Here is a 27,798-nt window from a genome sequence, read left to right on the forward strand (position 1 = left end):
ACTATGCAATTTTTAAAATCCAAAGAATATCTACATGCAATAATGCTAGAAGCCAAATATACTGTCATTGCTGTTAATGGTTCCTTCAACAGCACTAAATCTTAGTCAAACTACTGAGACTGCCATGAATCTCTAACAAAGAACCTGTTAAACCGCATGAGACCTTTGAACACTACATTTTTATAATATTATTCAAAGAATTCATCAGGAACTTCAAGATTTTGAAAAACTTTATTCACTATTGTGACCACTTTAGACAGCATGCTCAGCTTCTGTCATTGCTTCTCTAGGTTCTCAGCACCCTAACTCTTCACAAGCATGTGCTACTATGTAGAAGACATACATATACACATGTATGTCTGTGTTATACCTAACCTATAACACTCTCTTTTTTCCTCCCTGGTTTCCTGATACACAACCTTTTCCCACTTTGTCCATATGAACATTACCATGAAATTCACCTTCCACATTATGGTTGCTCTTCATTCCCCTGATGATCTAAGCTTAGTGGACAAATAATAGTAATACTTAGCAGGTATTACCTACGTACATGTATGTTGTTCAGAGGGGAGTACTACTTACATGCAATATAGTGTATGCAATATAGTGTACATAACCTAACCAGAACAGACGCAGAATTGTACAGGATGCAGAAAAGAAAAGGTCTCTTCCTCTCCTCAAAACTTCTGTTTTCAACAATCTTATTAGTATTTGAGGACAAGCACAGAACACCCACACACACTAGTCTAATGCGTGTATTTATTTGTAGAACCAGGGCTGAAACATATAGAACTTGGATCTTACAGATTGCCTAGGTAAAATTCCATTATCTATTACAAATATCTAACTTAAGAGAGATCAGAAAGCTGATACTGAAGTCATGTAATGATGTCCTAAGAAAATCAGCTGGTTTTATACCAACATCCTGATAAGGACATATTAAATAAGGCTAAGGACATATTTAACTATGTTTTTGTATTTCTAAGTTATAAAGAAACAACAGTTTAAAACCAATATAACTTTAATAGCTTTTTAATCACACTGTCAGATGTAGCGTGCTTAACAAGTGATTTACCTCTAAGATGGTAGGTTCAAACATTACTTAAAGATTAAGAATTAACCATGCAGTGAACAACAGCCCAATGTTTGCTAATACGAGTGTTTGCTTGCAAGATGCACTGCCTGGAGAGGAATGAAAGCTAAGACAGCAAAGTTTTTGCTAGAAGAACACAGCTCTGAGCTGACACAGAGGAGCCAAAAAATGCAAGGTGAAATACAAGAAAAAATCCATCTTAATAATAAAAAAAATAGAACTGGAATTTATCAAGATGTGAAGTATCACATTTTTTTGTTGTTTTTTAAACCAACATCCCTAAAAATGAAATGCAATTTAATTATTCTATAATGTCACAAACAGCAATACTCATCACATATGAGGTACAGAGGAAGAGGAACCATACTGTAACTTTAGACTACAGAGAAGGTGACAGTTCAAAAGTAAACATCATTTTGGGACCTCAGAAACAGTTAAATTATGTTATCTCTGATAGAAAAGCATACAGAAGAACAGAACACATTGCATGCATCTACAAAACAAAATTTTTAGTATATTAATATTCCCCTCTGACAAAAATAAGTAGTCATGTGCCATTCTTCTACTAAATGATACCACTTCATTTCAGAAGTAGTACCTGCATTTCCCACTCTAAGGAAAAGAGGAATAGAGTTGTTCCAGGTACAGGTTCACAGAGTACAGCTGAAAACAAGTCAGATGAGTGTTTCTCGACAGGAAAATAAAAGTTACACTGTTTGTACAATTTCACTTTCCTGTGAACATAAAGAAGGATCAGAAAGAATTGTACGATGTTGCAACAGATGATAGATGGATATTAAGATAAGGACATAGGGCTATTACAGTCATGTACATTACAGTAAGCAATATAAAAAGATCTTCTAAGCATGACACTTGAGAAAATGAAGGGACTGAGCTGTTACTCTGAAAAGATTCATTTTATTAAATACAAATTATCATTCACCAATGAATTTTGCATTTCAATAAGTTTTGTCCCCTATCATTATATGACCTATAATCTTTCAGCTGCACAAAACACTCACTGACTATACTCCTTTAGCTTAATAATGGCTGTAGGTATAAGTAGCCTAAGAACAGAAAGGTGTAAAGAAATCATTTTGTCTATTACACAATAAGATACTGTGCATCATTTGTTAGAGGCCTCTTCACTGTGCCTGAAATCTTCTCAGAGGAGTGCCTCTTTCAATTACTGTTCTGTAGGCAGCCATGAAACACTGCCCTCCATTCATCCCTCATCTTCTAAATACACTTGTTGAGGGGCTGGCCCTGCTGAAGTCAACAGGAGCCATGCCATGGATTTCAGGGACACAGATTTATGTTTATTACACTATACTTCCTGATTTGGGGTATAAATACAATGCAAGGATATATTTTTGTACATATAAAGTAAAAAATGTATGGTAAAATTAAAAGAAGAACAGGTCACTACATTGAGAGAAGCAGCAGAGCTGTCTGCCCCGTACTGCTCTTGGGGATCCCTGGTATATTGTGTCGGGCACTTCTGGAAGAAACCACCTTAATGATGACAGCTTCATAGAAGCCCTTATAGCAACTCAAGGAAACCACTAACCCTAGAAGAATTGCATATGGGAAAAAACAGGACACATATTTCAGACCTATAGATTACGTTATAAATAGTGACTTTCCATTGATTACAGTCTTTTTTCAACAAGGAGGCTCAATAACTCTTTATTGTCAAAAAGTCCTGGAATAAACCACCCCTATCTTTATTTTGTTTATGTTTGGCAGTTTTACTGGAAACACATTACAAACACCATATTAAGAACACAGCACAACTTTACAGAGATTCAATACTTTTCTGTCCTTAACATAGAGCTTTGAGACAACTTGATTACTACTACCACCAAGCATTTACTGGGATGTATCTGAAAAAGCACAGTAAGTAAATACCATTGCAGTTGTTTTCTAGTAATTAACTTTGCAGTGCTCTTCATATTTCTCCCACTCTATTACTTAACAAGTGACAGTCACCCCCCTGACAAGTACACGTGCTTGAAGAGCTGCACTGTTTCCTGACACTGCCAACTTGGCCAACTCTGAGCCACCTTGAAAGGAATGCCAATAACGTGCATCACAGAAGTGAATTCGAAAATGAAGAAATCAATGCAATACATGCCTGGCCTATCTATCTTCTTTAGATTCATCAGTATCCAGATGAAACACACTTTCCTCATTTCATTTCTGCCTCCCTTGGCAGAATTTGAATACTTTAAGCCTTTATTGCATAGAGAAGTGGTGTGCAGTCATAGCAGTTCTGGTCTTAAATTCCTGGTTTAGTCTTCATTTCTTCCTGTATTCAGGACAATGTTGCTACAAACCCTAAACTTATGCTACAAAATTTGAATGTATGGAACTCTCAATTATGTGTGTATATATATATATATATATATATATAGAGAGAGAGAGAGAGAGAGAGAGAGAGAGAGAGAGAGAGAGAGATAAAAGTACACACACCAAAAAAACAAAAAACAAAAAACAACAAAAACCAGTCAAACACTTGTAAGCAAACGCAATGTTCAGAGAACCACCAAGAAATGAAATCAGTTCTGGGTTAGGTCTGTAAATAAAGGATCCAAAGCTTACTGCTAAGAGCAGAAGACGCTGAGTAATTTGATTGCAAATGCTGTTCTGTTGTTAATTTTGAGAAGGAATTCTAGAAAGAGAATGAGTCCTGACAGTGGCTAAAAGAAGAGATGTCTTATTATTCTTAATATGTCAATTCTAGTGACTAAAAGAGGCATTTGGTGCATCAGACCATATGGTTTAGTCTGTATTGTGTATTAAGCTGTTGGAAGTTGCACAAGCTGTCTTTACTTTTCAAGAGAAGCAGTGATATATGTTTCCCCCAAATAATTGATATTATTCTTATCACATGACACTGAAACTCAAAGTTCAGACTTCAAACTCAGCGGCAACATTTACAACTAATCCTGAGAATCACCGAGTATCCTTTGAGTGGAATGAGGGCAAAACAGTATCGATGCCCCCCCTCCTAACAGTGAATAAGTTGCAGTGCTCAAAAAAGGCGGAGGATTTTGCAAGCTAGATAGATAACAGATGGAGATTTCTGGAATCTAAAGAGACAGAGGCCACCTGCATTCTTTGTAGAAGCAGATCATTTAGTTTTCCAACACACACTCAATTTTCTACTTCCAAATGCTATTTAAAAATCAAATAAAAATCAAGCTTTATTTAAAAAAGATTATGTCAATACATTTCAGTAAGTCCTTTTGGGGCCTCCTGGCATTAACGCCACATTCAATGTTTTCATTAATCAGAACCAGGTATTTCAAGCCGTATGGGATTTGGGAAACAAAACTTTAATTCAAAATAAAATAAAATACGAGTATGCACACCACAGAAAACCCTGTCTCTGAAGCACATTCGGTCTATTTAACCCTTCCTTTCTTCATAAAATCTAAGCAATTATATTGGATTCAAATATTAACTCCTAATGATCTTGTTTAAGGATATCAATTTTGAAGATGCATGAAAACATTACTGGATATAAGTCTTCCTGGCAGGAGAAACAATGTGAAGAAGGATGAAAACATTCAACTGACATGTCCTGGGAAGGATCCGGATATCAAGAAGCGTGCTGTAGAAGTCTCAGCTTTTCACCATTGCTTATTGCCCCCAGAAATTTAATTCTTCAGATACAGTAGTCCTATCCACCATCTACATTTCTATCAAAATCTTTTGAACACAGTTACACATCGTCAGTGTAACATGGGGAACAGTTCACAAGTAACAGTTTAAAATAATTTACTCTCATCATTTCCTTGCTCTTACCCTATATTAAAAAATATAATGCAATCAATTCTGGTTTTCTTGCTGTGATAGCACTTAACAATGCAAAATTTTTTCCCAAGATGCAGATCTAGGTTGGATAACGCATGTTATATGTCCAGTTGACAAGCCAAACAAAACAAAGTTGTCATAATAGCTAGCCATGGAAATTCACAAAGGAAGCAGCGTTTAGGATGCAAACACTCTCTCTACGTTCACCCTAGCAGTGGATATAAGTAAACCTATATCAGAAATTTATGACACTGCTACTACAAAAAAAAATATCTGAAAACCAAAGAAGAAAAGCAGTTCTCATCTCCCTCTTCACTCAAGTTTCACAGAATACATATGGATATGAATAAGGACGGGATTCTTCCCTCTAACTTCTTGCACAGCTGCTTGGGGAAGGCTTCAGATTAACATAAATGATATTACACATCCATAAGGCTGTCTTTCAAAGATGTTTCATAACTTGTAAATGCAATATTTACAGAGATCAGGTCAAGTCAAAAATATTTAATATAATTATTTAACTTATGCATATCTGTTTATGACTGCTAAAGAACATGGGATGACTTTAAATTCCTGTTAATATATGCAGTATACATTTAGTGCAACTTGCATGAATTCCCAATCCAATTTTTAATTACTATGCCGTCTGCAAAGACAAAAACCCACTAAATCAAGTCAGAATGCTGTCTTTTTATTTTTTAATCTTACATCAGAACAGTTAACATTAATCATATATTGCTTCACAGACACTGCTTTTTACACATTCATGACCAAAATAGTAAACTGAAGTTTGAATAAAAGTAATAAAATAGCTACTGGTATGGAAGTGTACAATTAAACAACATATTTCTATCAGTATTTCCATATTTCCATGGCCAGTGTTCGTTAGCAAGTAACCCAAAGCTTCATTTGTACTCACCATGTGTTTTAGGACCTCTCCCCGCCCCCCCCTCCCCCCCCCCCTCCAAAAAAAAAAAAAAAAAAGTAATTCCTTTTAAAATCTTTGTTTATGTGTTGGTTTTTCTTTTTCTTTTTCTTTTTGTTTGTTTGTTTGTTTCCCAGGATATATTTATATTGGGCATACTTTTACTTGCATGACTTGTCAAAATGCTTTGTGAAAACTGGAAGAGGAGAATGATTTTATGTCATTAAACAGGCCTGGGTGCAGAAGAGAAAGCCATTGAGTTTATTTTTACTTAAGACTTTTACATTTTTAGACAGATAAGAGATTGAATTCATGACACCGTGGAGTCCATCCTGTTTGTCCACCTACTAGACAGTAAAATAGCCTGAGGCTTTTTTCTAAGCTTTTCAAGCCATGGCTTTAATTTCTCTCTCAAAATCTCAAAATCAAACATCCACCCATCCATCTGGAGGAACCCGACATTTCAGGTTTTGGATTTATTAAACTCTATTTATGTTGATAATAGGATAGGGACATATGATTTGGCACAGCAAACACAGGTTTAGCAGCTTAATTGCTTGGGTTTCGGATAGTGGATCGTTATGTTAATGCTAAATGGGGATTCCTCCAAGTAAATCCCTGCTGACTGAGAACGAGAAGGTGGGAATGCTGCGGCAATTTGGGAAGAAGCTGCTCTTCTGGGGCAAAGACGTAACCAAATAAACAACAAAAACCTGCACATACATAGAATTTCTTATCATACAGTATTCAACTTGGTCTCAAGACAAACCTCATTACTTAGCACTGCAGCTGCAATGACTACCCTATGTTTTGCTCCCTTCAGTACTTTCTCCCACGTACACAAACATGACGCTGATCCCCCATGACACCTGAACCTGCTCTGTCTTCACAGCCCCAGGTTCTCAGACCTGGCAGAAAACTAAGCTTGTTTAGAGGACTAGGAACCAAATTGTGGAAAAATGTTTGCTGTGATAATAGCAAGTGAGAAGTTTTCACTGATAACCAGGTATTTTGAAAGAATAAATACATGCTTTTAGATCCAAGAATAAGATTTTAAAAAGGAAGGACTCAACGTAGCTATATATTTCATGAGTTCTTTTGAGTAGTTTAGTATTTCCTTCAGTTTCTTGAAAGTTTCATTATCGTTTTCCCTGAAGTTATGTCCACATTTAATCACCCAAAATGCACCTCCACCGCACAGCAGATGTGTCATTAACTATTTCTGAAAAAAAGTGAAATAAAATCACCCAGCATGAGAATACTATGGGATAAGTCAACACTAGCAGATGGTGTTTATTTTGTCACTGCTTGTGTTAAAAATTACCACCTATTTCATCAGTTTCTTTAAGGTGGAAGCCTCATGTAAAAAGTGAAAAAGCTATTTTTTATAAGCTGTCACAGAACTCCTTAAAATATAAGCACTTGTTTTCATGGTTTCCAGTTTTCTAGGACATGGTGCAATACACAGGAGATGGGTTTGTATAAATTTGACATGATAGAGTATTTTGCTAGCAGCTCAGTCTTTCAACACACAATCTGTTTTGTTTCTCAAGCAAATTTTGCAAATTTTTTACTTCAAACACTGGTGTTTTCAAGACAAATTCTCTAACAAGTGTTAAGTCTGCCCCTAGGAGGGGCACCTGGTAGAACTATCAGCTTGCTTTCTTCTAGGACCCAATTTGCAAAAGCTTTTTATTTGCCCCTAAGAATTTCTTACATCCTTACTATTGTATCACACACTTTTGATTTATGTGCTCTAGTGGATTATTTAACAAAACAGCATGTTGCATGAAGAGCAATTCTACAGTCTGGGCTTGGATACTTAAAGAAATCTTTATTAAAATGCTGTGATAAAAAACAGGTTTTGCTCATCTATTTTGCAGAGATTTACATTAAAATAGAAAACAAGAACACGTCCACAAAATGCAAACCAATACAATCCTCAGTAAAACAAATCCACATTGAAAGCAGCAAAATAATTTCGTCACTACTGTGATGTAAACAGAATTACCATAAACTCCATCCTTGGTGTCCATACCCAGCATTTAAATACAATTTTAAACAAAGTAAAATAATCTATTTATATCTGAAGGTTACTGGACATCAGTATACTGTTTTCACTGATGATTTTAAATGTCAAGCCATAGAAAGATTAGACACCTAAATCAAATCCCCACATAACCTGTTGCATTTTGGTTCTAACCACCATAAACACAACAAGATAATACCCAATCCATTTAATTCCCTCAGAAAAAGTGCAATCCCTATCAACAGTTCAGTTGATAATGTCCCAAAATTACTTCAATAAATTACTTGCATAGCACAGATTACCATAGGTCTTTGAGATATTTGTATGCTTGCTGCAACAACATATCAAACAGATAGCCTACTAAGTACAGCCATTCAAATCTCCTTTTGGCATTGGCAGGATTACACATGCAGCAGAGCCCATAGTCTCTGAATCCCAGTCCAGATTTATACATTCACAGTTTACCCAAGATCATTATGTCAAAACAAACAGTGAAGATGCTCAAACTGCACTACAATGGCTGCAAAGGGAACCAAAAGATAGGAAATAGAAGACAGACTGCCAGGACAACCTCTGTTCCTGCACTACGATACTTTCTTTAATTACCTTGTTCTATATTCAGTCCTTTTCCCTGCCTGCTGTCTACTATTGCACTTAATGTTCAGATTGGCTTGGCCACTCTTTACAAGGAACTGATCCTGTTATCTTCGTTACTCAATGAGAAGCACAAAATCTGTTAGTGTCCTATTCTAATCATACCCTAAGCAGATCACTCATTTCTTCTTTTGGTTTTACATATTGCCCAACATACACTATCTGAATGCTTTAAATTAATTTAGTAACGATTTTGATAATACCATGAGCTTTCATGACATTATTGTACTCTAAAAACAAACCCAGAATGTAGTGTTTGTTTTTTAAATTCTGAATGCTTTTTTTTTTTTTTTTTTTTTTTTTCACCATGCATTTATTTATTTACTAAGAACTCTTCTTCTCCTAGCATGGAAGTCACAGGAAGTGAGATTCTGGATACTAGGAAGGGGAGATTTTTGTACAAGAGGCTTTTATCTGTTTTCCTTCAAAAGCCTGAGCACAGAGCTGCAAACAATCCTGCCTGTGTTTCGGAAGCTCTGCCCGTTGTAATACCCATGTTCAGCACTTAACCTCCTTTCTTCCCATTACCTCTTGCAAAACGTTTTTGTCTACACCAACAGCAGCCTTCTCCTTAGCAAATGTTGAATAGATCAAGACATCTACCATCTTGTTACTACACAGCAAAGCAATCCACCCACTAACTGAGCAGGCTGGATAACTGGATACCTTTAAAACAAAAAAATCTGAGGGCTCTACTTACAATGATACAAAGACTCCTCTTCTGTTTACCCAACATGTACACTGAAAGCTTTGCAACACTGTTTGGATACATTCTCAGCCAGCCCAGGCTTTAAACCAAGGTTAGTGCCATCTGTCTCTTTTTGGCAGCATCCAGATTGATGTAAAATATCCTATGGCACTTTTTAAAAGGACTGGAGTTAAAGCATGGCTTTGGTCAATTCCCTTAAATTATTAACATAACAGAGCTGGCTGACATCAATGCCAGTCAGCACACCTGTATCTATAAGCTCACTGCACCTTTTCTTGCCATACAATTAACTATTTCACTAGCTATAGTAGACACAATATATGAAAATACTTAGACACATAAAAGTCATTAAAGGTTCTATTTTTTTCTATTGCTTTTCTTAGTTGAATTATTGTTAAATACATCTTATTGTCAAGCCAGTGATTAAAATTTGTACTGCTGTCAAATATTTTTGATTTCTACATAGTATATTCTCGTGTACTTCTTGAATTCTAGAGTCCTAAACAAACACAAGGCTAAAAATTAAAAGCAATAAGAAAAAAATAATATTTGAATTGGGAAGGGTATCCGGCTCTTGGGGGAAAGAACTAAACTGAAGGGATACAATACTTGAAAAAAGGCTTCAAAGCTTCAAATACAAAAAGACAGGATTCACATGGAAGCAATTTGTAGGGTCAAACCTTTCTGTGATCCTGGAAAATACACTCAAGTATTATTATTTGAGATTTAATACAGCCTAAATAGCATAACCCATTCACTTTAGCTGTGCCAAAATCACTTCTGCAATACCAATAATCATGAATGCTTCAGATATGCAGAGATCTATATTGGATCATTTCCATTCCTCACACAACTTTCACCTTTATTACTAACCATACACATACCACCTGGGACAAATTTTTACTATTGTAATAGTTATGGAAATTTAACCACTCTACTAAAAGCTCTGGCTTCCATTCTTCTAAGAAGCATGACAATATAAAAAGGTCCTTATCTCCAGTCTGAAAACAAACCAAGCATTCTTGGGTTGCATTAGCTATGGCAGGATCACAGATGCTCTGCGCTTTCCAGACTTTGGTGGAAGAAACTGTCCCACTATTTGCTCGGTCACTAGTAGAGATTCATAGCCCAATGCCATTCACCAGGTTTCACCAACAATCAAGTGACAACAGAAAGAAATATATCAGAGTAAAAACAAATAGGGGGTAGTGAGAAAACCTTTTCAAGTTTCATTTAAATGTTAAATAACAGAACTTTTGCCCTGGTTAGGACCCTAAGTCAGCAAAGCATTTGCTTATGTGCTTAAACGAGATACTCAAATGGAAAGACAGCCTTTTGTGCACGTCATAGATGAAAAATCAGGATATGTCTCTCATCTCACCAGGCAGGTAAATATAGGACAAAAATACAGGTCTTCGTGAGGACAGAAGACCTTATAAAAATGGCACAAGCTAAACCAGTAAGAAGACATGCTGATACAATAGAAAGTGTAAGTGTACCTATGCAATGACTGAAAATCATGTCTGAAATTTAGGAAACATCAGAAGGAAGATATAATGGAATAATTATTTTTGTAGTAAAATACCTCAAGATATGTTTGGATTTACATTACTGTAGCTTATAATTTTTTTTTTCTTCTAGTAAGAAGGATATTGAAAGCATTTTCCAAATACCCTACTTCTCCCAAGGGAGTTTTTCAAAATGAAAACAGAAGAGGAGGGAGGGGGAGGTAGTGATACTTCAAAATAGCTATCAATCTGTGAGGAGATTCTCCCCCCCAAATAATAATAATAAAAAGACTGTCTAAATCTGAAACTCTTAGATCAAAAAAATTCATATTGAGATGAATACAGCTACCAGTAAACCTCTCATGAAAAAGTCAGATATAAGAGTCTCTGAAGCAACATGCATCACGTGCAAGCTTTAAACAATGTGAAAAAACATATGTAACTGCCCTTCTCAAAATACTGCCAATACAGGTATGATGTTGCTTTTAACTCATGCCTGTTTGCACCCAAATCCTGGGCCTCTCACACAACTTGGTTCATTTTCTCTTTGTGACAAAGCCCAGTCCCACGTAACAATGTTAGCTGGGAAAGCTGCAGCTCCTTCTCCACCCACTGAAGACTCCTAACACAAACCTACCCTATGCTAGTTCAGTCAGGGAGGTAATACTCAAAAATGGAAGAGAAACAAGTAGTAGAGGGAGACCACATGTATCCAACAGAATAGAAACACTCATAAGGAAAACAAAACAAAAAACAAACAAACAAACAAAAAACAATCCCAAAATACTTAAAAAGCAGAAGATAAACAGAACTACAGCAATCACTGCAAAACCCACAAAATCTAAACTAGGTTCTAAGTTTACAAGGAATACAGTTTAAGCAAGATAAAAACCTTACGTATTAGAGAGTTCTTTGGCTCAGCCAGCTGCTGCCAGCTTGTCTGTCTGTCTTTCAATTTCTCAGAAAGGTGTGTGTGAAAATCTAAATGAAATAAAACAAATGCATTTTAGAGATGGCTCTTTTCCTCTTTTTCTTCCATTTTGTTCAGCTTTGGTGTAATACAGCCATTTGAATGGTTCACCTCCTCCCACCCAATACATCTCTGAATAAGAAAAATACAGTACTCATTATGATCTAGAGACAGAAATTTATCCTTGATATCTGACACATACAGAAGCAAAATGAGTAGAGATGCAATATTACTGGTGAAATGTTGCTTTTAGGATGTACATAAACTCAGTGTCAGTATCATTAGCTATGCAAATGGGCAACACATACAAATCTGTATACGGCACATGCATTAAAAGTTAACCTGAATTCAATAAGATTTTTCCATACCTGTTGTACTGTAAGTATTTAAGATCATAATATGCTATTTTCAGTGTATTATTTATTAATCAGTAATGTAACATGTTATATTCCTCTTAAAAAGATCAGTTTGATTATCTTAATGCAGTCTTTTATGATACATTTGGAAAACAGACTTTCAGCTGTTACAAAGCACTTCTTAGATCAAGTTTACTGCAGCAGCATGATGACTTTCACATTCACTGGCAACAAAATCAGGCTCATTCTATTGCAACCAGACATGAACCAGTGAAACTGCAGTGCAGCAAGGTCAGCAATCTTTTTTCATTGTCTCATAAAAACTCCCCAGTTTTAGGAAGCCAGGTTTTAACATAGGTAAGAAAAAAAATACTTAATTTTTAACTGCCTTTCTTTTGGACTAAAAAACAAAACAAAACAAAAGCTTCGTAGTGTACGGTTAGTTTAAATTAACCTGGATTTTGAAAATGAAGCCATTATGAGGTTCTCTTACATTTGAAAAGCACAAAATGCATTGAGAAATACCACTGAATTTCAAAATAAAAACCAATAGTTTCCAGAGGTAGAAAATAGGACATAAAACCTATTTTTTATATATTTACATGAATTTCCTTACAACAACCATTATGACAAGAAGCCTAATGATTAATGTATGGTCACTTCAATTCTCATTTCTTTAAGGCTTCATTCCTTTAAGGCTTCATTGGGAAATTATTTTACTTGGTGCATCCCAGGTCCAAGTGCTTAATTAATAGGATAATAATTTAATCTTGCACCCAGGAATCACTAGAATCAGCACTGAAAACATGTTCTGTATACCACAGTAATTTACTACTTGGAAGGAGGAAAAAAAAACATCCATCAACAACAACAAAAAACACAATATCTTGACACAAAGCTATAAAAACAGATGCCTGAAAAACAGAAGTAATACTTCACATGTAAAAGATGTAAGACAACACATTAGCTATTTTGGAGGAGCATAAATGTTTCTGACCTAACCTGACTACACAGAAATCTTGTCAAAGAATTCTGGCTCTCAGTTTTACATTGCTGGCTTTCAGGGTAAATTGTAATTTTAAGGGACAAGTTACACCTTTACCAACAATAAAAAACAGACAGTTTACTAACCTGTCTAAATGCCTCCTTGCCACACATGAAATGAAAGTTTAATGTGGTGTGATTGTAAATCATTTTCAGGTGTTTTAGCTCATGTCTCATTAGCTCAGCTTAACTTTTGATGGCACAGACTTTTGATTTAACAGCAAGGAAGGAAAATAAGAGATTTTCAGGATCTCTTCACTGAAAAATAATACTACAAATAAGTGAACCAGAGATATACAAAGTGCAGAGTACAATGACTTGATATAAGAACTTTGGTAACTACCAAAACAATTCATTACAAATTTCATCATTTTGATGTTACTAGGAATTTTCCACCAAATATTACACTGAATACTTTCATATTATATATATATATATTTGTATTTTACTTTCACATTATATATATATATATATATATATATATACGTATTTTGAGTAAAAAGATACGTAGGAAGGTATCAAAATGGAAAGCACAGAATTGATTCAAGAAGCTCCTCTCTTCTGTGGTACATAAAATTAAAAAAGTTTTTAGTTCTACAGTTTCTGCTATATTATGCTCTACAATATGCATTTTTTTGAAGTCTTTAATGTCTTGATTTTCATTTCAACAGTTTTACTTTCATTTCTGTTTCAAGAGGAAAAAAACAGAATTAATCCATCAAGAGAATGTTGACTGACATTTTATCACATTGCCCTTTAGAAGCTTGTGTATGTTACTAAGTCTGTTATTTTCTCTCTTTCCCTATCTGTGGCCACCTTGGGATATTTGATCCTTACAATTACAAAGAGCACAGATGAGGATGACAACTGTTCCCCCAAGGAAGCTGAGCCATCATCCCTCTTTTTGATGTGAAACATCTAAAACTAATGTCACAAAAATAAGTTTCCAAGCTCTGTTTCTCCAATAATTATTAAAAAAAAAAAAAAAAAAGTTTGCTACCAATGCCCAAAGGAAAGAATTATTTAAATGTTGAGATACTTTTAGTGTCATCTGAAGGGAAGTCTCTATGGGTATTACCCTGCTCTGACACTCACAGGGAGTTAAGCCTAATTGCATTTAGGGTTATCTCTAGCAGCTACACTCAGAATCAAACATTCTCAAGAGGACTATTGTTCTAACTAATCTATTTATTAGGCTATTATTCAGATTCAGCACAGTCTTTTATAAAAAATCTCAAAGGGATAGTAAAGGATTTTGCAATCATCAGACGTATACTATGACCTACAATATCCACCCCTGTCAAGTTAGGGAAAAAAAATGGTTTTGTAAGTAAATCTTTAGATCATTAAGTTAATTTTATGCCCTATTATACACAGCACTTCACACCTGGAAGAAGTAAAGCCCCCGTGAATTTACTGTTTTCTTTCCTCTAAAACACAAATCCCCCATGTCCAGAGGTCCACTTGCTCCTACAGCAATTGACTCAAAGAAATCCGCTTTCCACACCTTACTTTCAAAGAGGAATAACGGTTTTCAGCTCAGTGTATCTCATCTCAGTTCAAGTTCAAAATCGATATTGACACAGCTAATTTTAAATAATTGCAAAACTTTTTGAAAAACAAGACAACAAATACCAGAATGCCAAAGCTGGTCTCCTGCAACATACACGACACCCAGACGAGCCACTCGTCTCTCACACAGCATTCAAAATTTTCTTCTCCTCTCCTTAAACAACCCTCTGCAGAAACTACTCACTCCTCTGTGTCCACCCACTGGTTCATTTCTAGCACCCCCTTCACTTCCCTCACACCCCAGCCAGCCTCCACTAGGCCAGGCTCACTGACCAGGCCTACCACGAGCCTTCTTGTGGTGCCACGGAAGCGCTGGCGAAGCCAGGCACTGCCACTTCCCTCTTCCATCGCCTCCCTCTCTCCGTGCCATGTCACCTGCAGCACAGAGGTGCCTGTGCTTGCCAGGACCCCACAGCGGCACAGCCCCGGCCCCCCAGTACAGCACACACCTCACGGACAGCGTGAGGCTCAGTGCCAAACAGCTCTTTTCAGCCAGGGCCCTTCTGGTTCTCTGCTCCTCTCAAGCTGGTGTAACAGTCAGGAAGAACTGTTTCTACCCAGAAACAAGCACTGCTCCTCTCTCTTCTTCTTCCCCCCTCATTTATTTTCTCGTTAGGAGTATTCCCCATCACAGTCCTAGCATGATGGATGCTTCCAATGACGCACTATTTTGTCCCTTACTGGTCCAGTCAGGCATTCTGGAATTCCATTTTTTAACATTTCCCAAAAGACACCACTAGAAGTTTGGCTTCTTAAACATACCATATGCTCTACCTTTAAGATAGCAACACATTATTTATGACTAATTTTAAATGTATAAAATTTTAATGATAATGTTGTAAATTAATTACTTTTTCTTTCTTTTTAATGATATCTCTTTTTCCCACCTGTAATTCTTAAGTCCCTTTGTTGGCATTCATCTTGAAAATTACTGTGGAACTCCAAATACCATCAGAGCCTAAGTGTCCTCCTATGTTCTGTTTGCATTGCCCCTCTTCCAAATGGCACAATCCCATTTTTATTGGTAATAAACAGTAGAGAGCTGGCTTATTTTTTGTTATAAATAGCCCTTTGGAAGCAAAAATTCTTACCAAAACCCTTAATTTTTCAGGCTGCCTCTCCCCCTTGCCCAGTAGTTCCACAGATGAATTGATCCAGGAGGGAACTGGCTCCATTTCTGTCACACTGACTTGGCTGCGGTCCTTTGCCACTGTCCTTCATTTCCTGCCTATGGAGCACTTGTAATGAGCACAAGTTGCTGCCCTGTTAATGCCTCAGTACACTTTCATTGCTATTTGCTCAACATTCCTGATCTTTATGTGCTTCAAGGAAGAGGACAAAACCTGTAACAACTAACAAAACACAGTCAGTACTGGGCAGGTTGAAACTCCACATTTTTCTGGAATAACCTTTTTCATTTTTGTTTATGCATCACATTCTTCCCTAACATTTGAGATCAAGCATACTGAACAGACATAAAAGTACTGTACTCTTAACCTACATGCATACTATTTCTGGAGGCAAATAATGATTATGGAGAAATTAGAAGACAGTAATACAAAAGCCATGCACAAAAGTATTGCAATATGAACTGTTCCATAAAATATGAACTAGCCATGCAATTTTTCATTTCTTATATAGTCTTGACAGAATTGCCTGCTATTTTCTCTATTATGTTCTATTACACATTTTATATTTGATATTTTTTTTGATCTTTTACAAGAGTTGTGTTGATTTTTCTTTCCCGGGAAGTCCCACCAAGCCAATTAAACCTGAAAAAGCTGTATGTGCATACAATACTACCTGTTCTCCAGCCAAAATCTTCTCCAACATAAAGCACCCACAATATATTTTGCCTTTGCAAGTATACTCTTAAATACGTTAACAACAAAAACTCACGCAAGACTGACAAACACTACAAAGGAAAACGGTCTAATATTGGTTCAAGTTTGTTTGAAAGCATATTATGTTCCAGTGAATTAAACACCAAATATACCATAGTCTTCTACAAAAGGTAAGCTTACAAAATTGGAGTTAGAAGAATATTTGTTTCACATAGGTATTTATCATGTCCCAAATATTACTAAACATTGCCATTAACAAATCTACTATGCCAGGAGTTGGATTTTTGAAGTGCATTGTCTGTATCTCCTATACAGGATCAAATAAACAATTAGCTACACAACAGACAATTGCACAGGACTTAAAACGATAAATATTCACTTCCTATGGACTAACAAAAGCACTATGATGTTGTAGTACCCTTAGAGTCATGTGGACATGCATAATTCAGATCAGCATTTAGAAAAGCAAATAGATACGTTGATTTCTCTGTGTGGAAGTACAGTGTGTCTACACTTAGGAACCTAAAGTATACCAAAACTAAAAGTTGAGTAAAATTAAATGGTTTCTTGTCTTATTTCCAAAGGGAATTAAATAAAGGCCTCTCAAGTCCAAACAAAGACATCTGCACAGGGGGGTTTCAATCAATTTCACAACACCACTTCAAAATCATGGCACAAAATCTGTGTTGATTTGGACTAATCTTCTCAAATGCCTCTGAACAATCAAGCAATACTTTCTAAATAAAAATAAAAATTTTAAAAATATGTAATTGTCTTTATTAAACATAGTCATTGACTTGCATCAAAAGAAAACCTTTGCAAGTGAAGCTTCACAGTTTTTCCTTCCTATGCTGTTTCCTTCACATTTTATTTTGCTTTGTTTTAAAGTGAGGGCTGCTTGAACACTACCACTTTAGGCTGTTGGCAATGAGCTAGTATCTCTGTAAGGGTCAATGAGTCAACTATGAGTCAATATCCCCATAATTTATAAAACAATAAGCCACAGTTCTCACAGGAATAATTTATTAAAAACTAAGGAACATTTCACATAACAAGTAGAATTACTGTAAGGTTGCCTTCCCTTTCTTTAATACCTTTTTCATGCAACAATTTCTCCCAAGTAACATATCACTATTAGTTCAGCCTCTGGTCCAATAAATATATTTTTAGACCAAGGACTTAATCCTGCAAAGACCGTTATCTAAATTATTAGGCTAATGGGGGAGGATTTAATTACTGAAATATAACACAGCTCCTGGTGAAAGTCTGTACCACTTTTTTTTTTTTTTTTTCCAAATCCAGCTCTTTCAAAACAAAACAATCACTAAAAAAAAAAAAAAGCCTTCATATAAATATGGTGACAATTATCACATTAATCAAGCTTTACAACAAAAGAGGACAGGTACAAAGTTGAAATTTAAGAGGGGACTGTAGGTATTACGCTACAATCAATCAACAATTCAATCAAAGCACCTACTTTTGTTCTTCATCACATTTGGCACCACACTAAAAATGCCCAAGTACAAACTGTACATAGAAGGCTTTAAAATAATTAAAATTTTTCTCCTCATTGTGGGATACATATTGATATCCTGTACTTTTTCAACTTGAAAGCGTACAGAAAGAACAAGCCAACCAAAATGCTACAGTAAAAATTAGCTGCCAAATACTACTTTTGCTACTTCTTTTGTGAGTAAATGATGAAAAACAAAGTTAGCTGCTCTTGATAATACTGCACTAGCTTTTAGCCCATGAGCTAATGTCAGCAGAATGGAGTACTGTGACATCCGTGAAATAAAATCTTAAAGAATTCTTAAAACAATGGAAAGAAAATTTTCTAGTGAAAGCATACATTTCTGATGGTGCTATATCATTATAACCTCATGTTATGTGTCGGATCCTCCTACCTCTCCAAAACAAATGAAACCAACAAAACATTCATTATGTCGAAAAAAACAGTACAAACCTAGTATGTGGACAGAAGAGGTAAGAGGGACTGACGTGTCACCATATCAGTCCTCTTGACACACTTTTTTTTTTTTCCCAATGATCTGAGTATTGCATAAGCCCTTAAACATCTCACATGCCTTGAGCATGTCCATTGCTCATTCAAAAATCAAGAAGCTTCATAAAAATATAAAGAATCCTAACAAGAACAAACAAAAGCAAGAACCAATACACTTGAGCTCTGAGAGAACTGGTGACTGAGACCAGTGTTTTAGCAATAATGCCTTCCAAAACAAAACAAAAGAGCTTACTAAAACAGAAACTAACATATCACTCAGCACCTGACGTTCTCATTATATAGTTATGTTCTTTGTTAAGAATTACACTGTTTGTTTTTAAATTGTTAAGTCAAGTTAGTTGACTTGATGAGCCTCACCCACCTCTTTCTGCAGTGAATTCTATTATAAAAAAATAAAAAAATCTAATTACAGTTTTCAAGTAATGTAGTTGGTAAATTCTAATTTATCACAATTCATGAAAGTAAAAGGAGACCAACTCATCATTCTACTGCATTATTTGTTTGGGAAAAATCACTAAAGAAAAGAATTTAACCTCAAATTTTATCAATTATCTTTTCAGCCTCTATAATGAGATCAGATAGCTCTGAAATGAATTTATTCTCAGGACCCTTTGCAAAAAAAAACATAAGTACAACCTGTAGCGAGTGAGATCAATGATCTTTTATCACATCTCCAGCCTAAGGAAGAGCCTAAAACTAGAGTAATGTAAATGTGTAATGATAATCCTTCGGTGTATTCCCATATTCCCTGTAACTGCAGGATTTTGTGTTTCAGATTTCCTAAATTCTTTATTCAACAGCCCTGGTTGTTTTTTTCTCAGTTCATTCTTGGAACAAATAAATTGCAAACTGTTAGTATTTACAAAGTCCAGACACAAAGAGTCCAACAACTTGCCTGAACGTTGTATGTATAAATTCAGTTTATATCGGATCTGCATTTACTACTTGAATGTTATGTTGCAGCTCCCATAAGGCAAAAGAGCAGAGAATGATCATTCCTTATTGACACGCTCTATGTAATTCACCACTGCAAAGATTTCAAATGTCACCGATCACTGTTTTTTACGCTAAAGAGTATTAAACTATTAATTTGTCCCTAATAAGGAAGCTGCCATACTTTGGGTATGCCACCCACTCATACCTTGTACGGTTGTACAATGCCCTTCTTCCTACATAGGGGGAAGAATTGGACATATCATTCGAGGTACAGGCAGCCCCTACCCTTATGCAACGGCAGTAATGACATTTTCTGTTTTGTTCTTTGAACTTTGTTCATAAACTTTATACCAGCTTCTTTTGTTTGTTGTAAGAAACACTACTGTAATATTGAATGGATGTCCTTTCTTCAGATTGTTTGCTCCAGCACTAACACAGCTTGCCTGAATAACAGAGAATTCAGAGTCCATCACATTTCCTCATCAATTATGAATTTCACCTGCTGTTTCCTCTCCCAGTCACTCAGTATCATGAGATTCTTCCTGAAATGTTTCCCTGTCTGTTTTTGTCTTCACTACCCTGGATAACCCCTGGCATATAGAAAACTGTCAGCGTGCTCCACATCTTTTTTCTCCAGCTCATTTTTAAAAACAATAACAAAAAAATGCAGTTTGCTGCATGGATGGAAAAACAAAGTGCAGCGGGAGACTGCAGCACACTTATAAAAACAGACCAGTTCAGCTCTTCTGTGCAAAAACTTCTGTTTACCTTACACATCACGGTAGCTGCCTCCCTCTGCATTCAACATATGCTGGTGGTAGATATACTCATCCATTTTATGAAAGACAGAATCTAGCCTTAAGGATTCTGCCCAGTTTTTACAAACCAAACAGTTTATATAAGAGGCAGAAGAACTGCCTGGGTAAGACAGACATACATAAACACATTACAAGCTCATGCTGTGCACTGTTAGAAAGCATTAAGACAGAATGACTCAAAAGGGATAACATTTTAGAGTAAATAAACATAGAAAATACTTTCTGCATGTACCAGAAGGGTATTTATGATGTGAAAGAAGACTGCAATACATTCTATTTAAGTTACAAATACTGATTCATGTGGTGGGTGACCTAGTTTCCTTTTCATTTTCAGTGTATTTTTAGTTATTCCCCCTTGATTTATGTTTTCATTAAAACCTCAGGAACATGTCCTTTTGAAGTCTGATGGAGATGGAACAGACATAGGCTGCTTTGTAGAGAATACATAGGCAGTTTTGCCCCATGTTCTTTCTCTCAAAGTCATAGTTTGAATAGGAGCTTAGCTGAAGAGCAAATAAGCATCATTAGTTTTCCTCTATCTCATCTTTCCTTCACAGGAATTTAAATGCAAATGTGAGATAGCATGAACACCAACAAATGCATCGGCTGGTACTGCAGTCTACAAAGCAAAAGAGGTTACGCTGCTCTCCTGCTCGCTGCTATGGCACTCTGCAGTTGGGAACATCAGGAGTGTTCTGTAGGTCTTATTTTGGCAACCAAATGTATACATATGTACCTAGAAAATCACCCTAACATATATACAGAATCACTGTCATGAATTTCCATAACCTTGTGGAATGACAAACAGCATTTTATGTAGACAATTAAAGAGATGATGTTGATATGGAACAGGAAAGACAACCCATTTAGGAATAGAGTCCTCTGAGTGCCTCCATTTGTGCAGAAGATGCATTAGAAGGGTTGGTTCACTTTTGGAGAATTCTGAGCTTCATTTGCAGAAATGAGCAACTTCAAATTGTTCCCAGACCAGAAAAATAAGTCACTAAAATGCAGTCCACTGCTGTGCTTTTCTTTTTTTAGTATTAAACATAACTTAAAAAAAAAAAAAAAAGTGTATTGATTCTACAAGTTCAGAACAATTAGTAGCTGCTTTTTTTTTAACCCCTTCTCTACAACTGAATTAAATTACATTATATTTTGTACAATAAATATGCACCAAATACTCCGTAATGTCCTAGCTTCAAATGAAGGCTCAATTAGAGTAATGATCTTGATAATTATATTAGGACAGCCTAGGCTTCCCTACAGCTCTCTGTTTTTCAAATTTAAAAGAAGTCATGTGCATGTTGACAGCTCTGTGTGCTCATAGGGTCTGTTCCTACTTCATCCTGTCTACTTTTCACGTGCTCCATGAAATCAATTTTAAGCTGCAGTTTTCAAGTATTTTGTCAATCACAGTTTATCAAATGCATTCTGCTAAGGCAGCTGTCAGGACAAGATTCAGCAATGACAAGCTGTCTTAGCTCCTGTTCTTTCTATCCTCAAGTCACCAACTCTTATTTTTATCTCCGAGAAGGAGAAATACTCTGATCAGCAAAGGCTCTACCTGTTCACTAAGCAGTCAGTTGAGTTGCTGTGTTGGCAAGGCTTCTGATCAACAGAACTAGGAGTATCAATAAATTCTCAGCAGGCCATTTATGCCTACTTTTTCCTTATCATAAGTGCTATTCTGAAAATACTACTGGCACTCTGCACATAGAAGTGATTGAGTAAAAAGATACAGTGCAGGCTGTCAATTTATCCTGAAATAGCCTCCAGTGGATAGATAAAAGCCATCTAAACCATAGCAGAAAACAGCGCTATTACACAGAATTGCTAAATTCCTCACAAAACATTCCCAACAAAACTCTGGCCTCTGTTACACATGCACACCCCAAATGATGACGCTACTATTTGGGTACATAGTGAAAGATCGGTGCATACTAAAAACTTTTCTCAGAAATTTTGGCATTAAGAACTTCAAAGCAGCTTACCCTGTACAAACACTGTAAATAATGTTTGTGAAATATCATTTCACAAGGCCATAATTGGAATCATGCCAAATTTACCTTTTAGCATTAATTGTGTTATCAACTATACCACCCAAAAGAACGCTCACTTACAATGACAAGTCATGACAGGATTGGTAAAGAAATACAAATCTACCCATTTATTTTTTCACAGTTATTATCACGGAAATGCCACACGACAGTACACAGACAGCGTATCTCCAAATATTTTAGTTGATCAAAAAGAGTGCTATTTGATCCTATACGTGGCCTGCTACAGGACAGGAGACCTGAAAAGCAGTTCCAGTGTTAATCTGAATCAACTTCTGCTTTAAAGGGACCAGAATGAAGAAAATTCCAGTCTAGGTTACACAGGAAGCAAGAAAACAAGCAAGTAGTCACCTGAATTTTAGAAGTGCAGAATACTTTCTGTACCAGTTGAGGTTAACAGAAAACACTTGAAAACAGACCTTAAATGAACTTCTGACAAAGTTTTCAACTGTTATTCATCATATTTATGTCATATAAAAAGGAACAAAGTGGAGAAAAATCCTTAGGATACAAACAGGAGGCATCAGGCTACCTTAAAACACTGTCTCCTTGCCAACCCTAGCAGGAGAGAAGGTTAGAAAGCAAACCAGAGGCAACAGCAAAGGTGCAGGAAAAGTCAGAGAGAGGATCACAGCATACAAACACATCGATAAGCACCTGGGAATAGCTGGCCTCATGTTGTTTCATAACACTGTAGGCTGCTTTTCTGACAGACCAAACTGAAATCAGAAGTACACAAAGGAGTGCTGCATCTTAGCAACACTCCCCAGCTCCCTCTTAAGGCAGCTTTCTTCCTGTTAGGATCCTTAAGGTCCCAGGTAAAGGAAACCATAAAGAGATAATTCTGTTTCATTTATGCCCTATAACCTCAACCAGCTTGTAAAAAAAATATTACCTGAAAAACAGCAGGTGGACATGAGCTTTCTGCTATTTACAAAGGCAAATGCAGGCACTTCACTGGGCCATGTCATTGCATTAACAATTTGAAACTTGTGAACTCAATGCAAACGATGCTCAGAGTTCATAATGCAACAGGTTATTCCCAGAAGTTTCAAATCTAGGGGAAAATGATGGTGGCTGGCCTTACTGAAAAATTTGGATGATCACTGCAATCAAATAGGACCAACCTTTGCACATCTGATCGACTCAAAGAAACTATTAAATTTCAGTTTGAGTGACTAGGAGGGCTTGTAGAATATAAAGGACATCAACATAAAAGCAACAACAAAAAAAACAAGTACACGTAAAAGAAAAGTTTTGCATTTTTCAGCTTTATAGAAAAGAACCAGATGCTTCTAAGAAGTTTTCTCTTTTATTAGCCTAGCAATAACATTCTCCCCTTTGTGTACTTTTGTTGTTGGTAGTGGAGGTTTGTTTGTTTTTAGTACACAAAAGTGTTTTTCACTAGAATAAGCTGCTAAATATCTGTTATAGGCAGAAGGACGTATATTCAACCAGCTATTTCATGGAGCTGTCTCTTCTTCTATCAGTGGGATTACTATATATTCTAAATGAGTAGACACAGAACATAGCTCTCAGTCCTTGGTCTTTGTAGAAATTTAACATTGCCTTTACAAACTCTGGCATCATATTATAAAAAATCTTAGCACGGTTTTTGATATTGTTTTGTTTAGTACATTACAGATTCACAAGTCTATTTCAACATGCATTGTTTTGAATACTAAGCCAAAGTTACTTCATTCTTCTTTTCATCAGTTTTTGTCCAACATACCCATTTAGAAAATAAAATTGTGAATGCAATCCAAATTCATTATATTATCAGTGTCCGTGTCCATATCAGGCCAATTTATAGGAGACGGCAAGCTTGGTAGGATATCAGGAGATGCACAATTAGACATTATTAACCCAGAAGAAAATCTATTCCCAGGTAGATAATGGTAAAAGGGAAAATTAGAAAGATAACAAACACTGACCTAAAAGACATCAAAGAATATGTAGTTGCTCTTTCTGGTAATAATACTTGCAAAGATTATAACGACAAAGAACTCTGCTGAATTTTCTTACCATGGTTCTGACAGCACAAAAATACAACTACAGTCAAATCGCTGAGAGCATAGAAGAAATCCAACATCATATTTCACTTAAATTCTCTTTTTCAGGACACCTATATTAGCTTTAGGTTGGACAGAGGAGGGAATAGTTAAGAAAAAAAGTCAGAATATTACTCCCATTCTAGAGTCTGCTGCAAAGGCTTTGGGGGTTTAGGGACAGTCAGAAAAGTTAAGCTGAATAAGCCACAAGAGTATTTTTTGTCTCTGCAATTGTTTTGTTCTCATTTTTTGACTTTAAACCAGATAGAGCTCATCCAAACCAGAGAACCTATTTCTTATAAAACCAAACATTCTTATGAATTTGTTTAAGATTCAAACAATTTCCTTAGAGCATACACAGTTACTTTTATAAATGAGAAACTGAGGCACACTGCCCATCCCCACAACATAAGACAGCTTAACGTATCTAAATCTAACATCGGAAGGGGTACTTCTGAACTCAATTGTCTGCTAAAAAGGTTGTAGAAGAAAGCTAACAAAATATTGAAGTACACAAGGTAGAATGTGGAGAAAGTAGTAAGGCCCAATACTCCACAAAAGAACTTTTACCTCTCTAGTAGCCTAGGTAGGCACTAAACAAACAAGGTCCCAATATTTTAAACCAATGTGTGATCAGAGCTACTCCAATGGGAACAAAAACACTGACTGTTAAGAAGTCATCCCAGTGATGATGTGAATGTCTGCCATAAGCTCAGCTAGTCACTGAAAATGCAAAGATTTCACCCTTCTACCAGTCAAGTGTCACTGAGACTTTGGTATCATTGTGAGACTCCTGAAAGTGAGCAGTGTAGGTTCCATAGCTAACTCGGTATTGTGGCTACTACAGCTGCCATTCTGGACACCAACAAAAGTGTGAATGAGCAAGAGAAGCATTTTGTAATACCTCCTAAGCTATAACCCTTTCCCTCTCAACAATTTTCCCTTATAACATATGCAATATTCCTTAAAAGAAAACAACAAATTGGATATATGGTCTGAGATAAGATGAAATTCAATAAAAACAAATCCTAGATTAGAAAGCAGGGCAGAAAAGATATAATGCACAGTTACGTTAAGGAAAGTAATGTCAGGTATGTGTACTTATGGAACAGATAAAGGCATAAAGGTAAAACCACAAATTAAACATTAAGTAACACTGCAAGGAAAGTACTGTTGGAAGTATTAGCAAATGCTTGTGTGCAACACACAAAAAATAAAAAGGTTTCAGCTGAAGAATAAATATGTATATCAAATTTGAAGTATGGCAATGCAGATAATTTGAAAGATACAGAAGAAAGTGACATGAATATTAAAATGTTTAGATTTTATTAAGGTGTCTGGAGAAGTTGACTGAATTAGAAAAAAATGTTATTTTATTGATTAATCACTCAACACATACATTAACAGTAGAAGAAAAAAATGACTAATTTTTTGCAAGACAGATTGGTATCGAATGATCCAAAATATTTTCTAACAAGACAACTATTAACAAGTGAAACAGACTATCAAGAAATTTGTAGTATGTGTCGCTGAATGCTTCCCAAGACTAGGTCAGAGAAATATCCAAAGGAAGGCACCCTTGGATGGAGGAGGATCAGTCTCAAAATAAATAATTAAGCACAAATATAGCCATTGATGCCATAAGGTGTAAATACAAACCTAAATCCCAAGGTTTCCTACTTACTAAACATGTTCTTGCTCAGCTTAGTGACTCTTGAAACCTTCTAATCACCAAACTTTTATTTGTCCACTGCACAAGGAACTTAGCACTTCACTCATGGCTGCAAATCCTGCTCCCTAAACAAGCAATAAACAGCACTCAGCACGGAAAGTGCACACAAGTTGTAGATCTGAGCCAGCATGTCTTTTCCAACTCTGTTTCTAGGACTGAATGTAAATGATTTAGTTTTGTGTGTTTTTAAGTGCAACAGTTTAATTCTTTAGACATGAGAGTGACTGACAGAAGTTCAGCAAATCCTTCAAAGCCTCAATAACTTTCCCTGTTCTCCTTTTTCACACCATATATGAATCAAATTTACCAAATGAATTTATATGTTCATGCAAAAACTGTACCTCAGGTTCAAAGCTAGTTTACCTCAGAGTAAATTTTGAAAAAAAAGAAACTACATGGTTGTTATACCGTCCATACTCCATGCTGGCATACAATAAAGCAATCAACTCAAAACCTGCAGGAGAAGTTGGAGTAAGAGTTAGTGTACCTGAAAAGGCACCTAAGTAGGTGAGAGAACAAATATGTGCCACAACTGGTTACAGTTCTTTAGATTTTAACTAGTCTTTCACAACTGGAAGCCTTTTTTTTTTTCCTCAGCTGCTTTAGCATTAGTCTGCTAGCATTTCACCACAAGCATTTGCAACTATTTAAGCTTCCACACATCAGATCTCTCCTTCAGTAACAAGATAGACCCTAAATATTCATCTGGTATATAGAGACCATTAGGAAAATAGCTCCTCTAACACCTCCACTTCACAAAAGACACAAGGTGAAACAGCAGCGTCTACAGCAGCGTCTAGCTGAAACAGCCTTTTCAGAAACAAAGATACCAAAGCTTATCTTTGTGACCTTTCCTTTTACAAGCTGACACTGACAAAACCCTTTTAAGCTTTACATACTGGTCAACATCTCCAGCACACATTAACGAAAACAATAGTTATGGGTTTTGTTTACCTAATTGAGACACTCTAACCATGCCCTCACTCCAGACAAGGACAGCCAACACCTGAAAGCAGCCGTGTCCTCTGCAGGCAGTGGGAGAAAAAGGCACAGCAGAGACTTGTTGGGAGGAAGATCTGTCTGCCTCACTGAAACGGGTGAGCTCATGACACAGCAGCCTTCCTCTAGCAAGCCTTCAAAGGTCTATCTGCCACTCTCTACTAACTCCGTAAGGAAATCAAGTGCTTCAGCTACAAAATTAGCACTCCCTTCTCATCACCGGAATCCTGCGTAAAAACAACCTTGCTGAAAAATGTTCTGGACTGACTGGATTAACTTAAATTGACACAACAAAGAGGGTAAATATCACATGTAAATGCTACTAAACATGAGCAACCCTTGGGTGCACAACGGCAAGAACTGCTCAACCCAGGCGACAAGTCTGTAGGAGAACTGCAGGCCTACATCTCTGCGCCCACACATTCTAGAGCCAGCTTCCACTGGTTTTCACCAAATTTCTCTTGATTTGATCCTGGATTCTGCACGTCCAAGGAAGGCCACTCATTGCACACAGACTCAAGTCAGACTCCACAACACATCACCAATTTAGAGTAAGGAGTGCATAAGGGGCCACAGCATTTGAAATTCATATCCTCAAATCCTACCTACTTAAATGGAGAAATGGAACCTTCTTAGTAATGAAATAGCAC

The 27,798-nt window shown here is 36.3% G+C and overlaps 1 protein-coding gene across 14 annotated transcripts in view; it reads right to left on the bottom strand.

Annotated features, from left to right (window-relative positions):
• The window catches only part of TENM2 (teneurin transmembrane protein 2), a 1,136,432-nt gene that overhangs the window by 285,202 nt on the left and 823,432 nt on the right, over nt 1-27,798 (bottom strand). For 10 of the 14 annotated variants that reach the window (XM_068697797.1, XM_068697794.1, XM_068697793.1 and 7 more), the window contains one exon: nt 11,638-11,721. The exons of the other annotated variants lie outside the window; for them this stretch is intronic. In XM_068697797.1, coding sequence (XP_068553898.1) covers nt 11,638-11,721 — 84 coding nt within the window. The remainder of the gene's footprint in view (nt 1-11,637; nt 11,722-27,798) is intronic. 14 annotated transcript variants of the gene reach the window in all.

Source organism: Anas acuta, chromosome 14 (genome assembly GCF_963932015.1).
Source record: "Anas acuta chromosome 14, bAnaAcu1.1, whole genome shotgun sequence".
Taxonomy (NCBI): domain Eukaryota; kingdom Metazoa; phylum Chordata; class Aves; order Anseriformes; family Anatidae; genus Anas; species Anas acuta.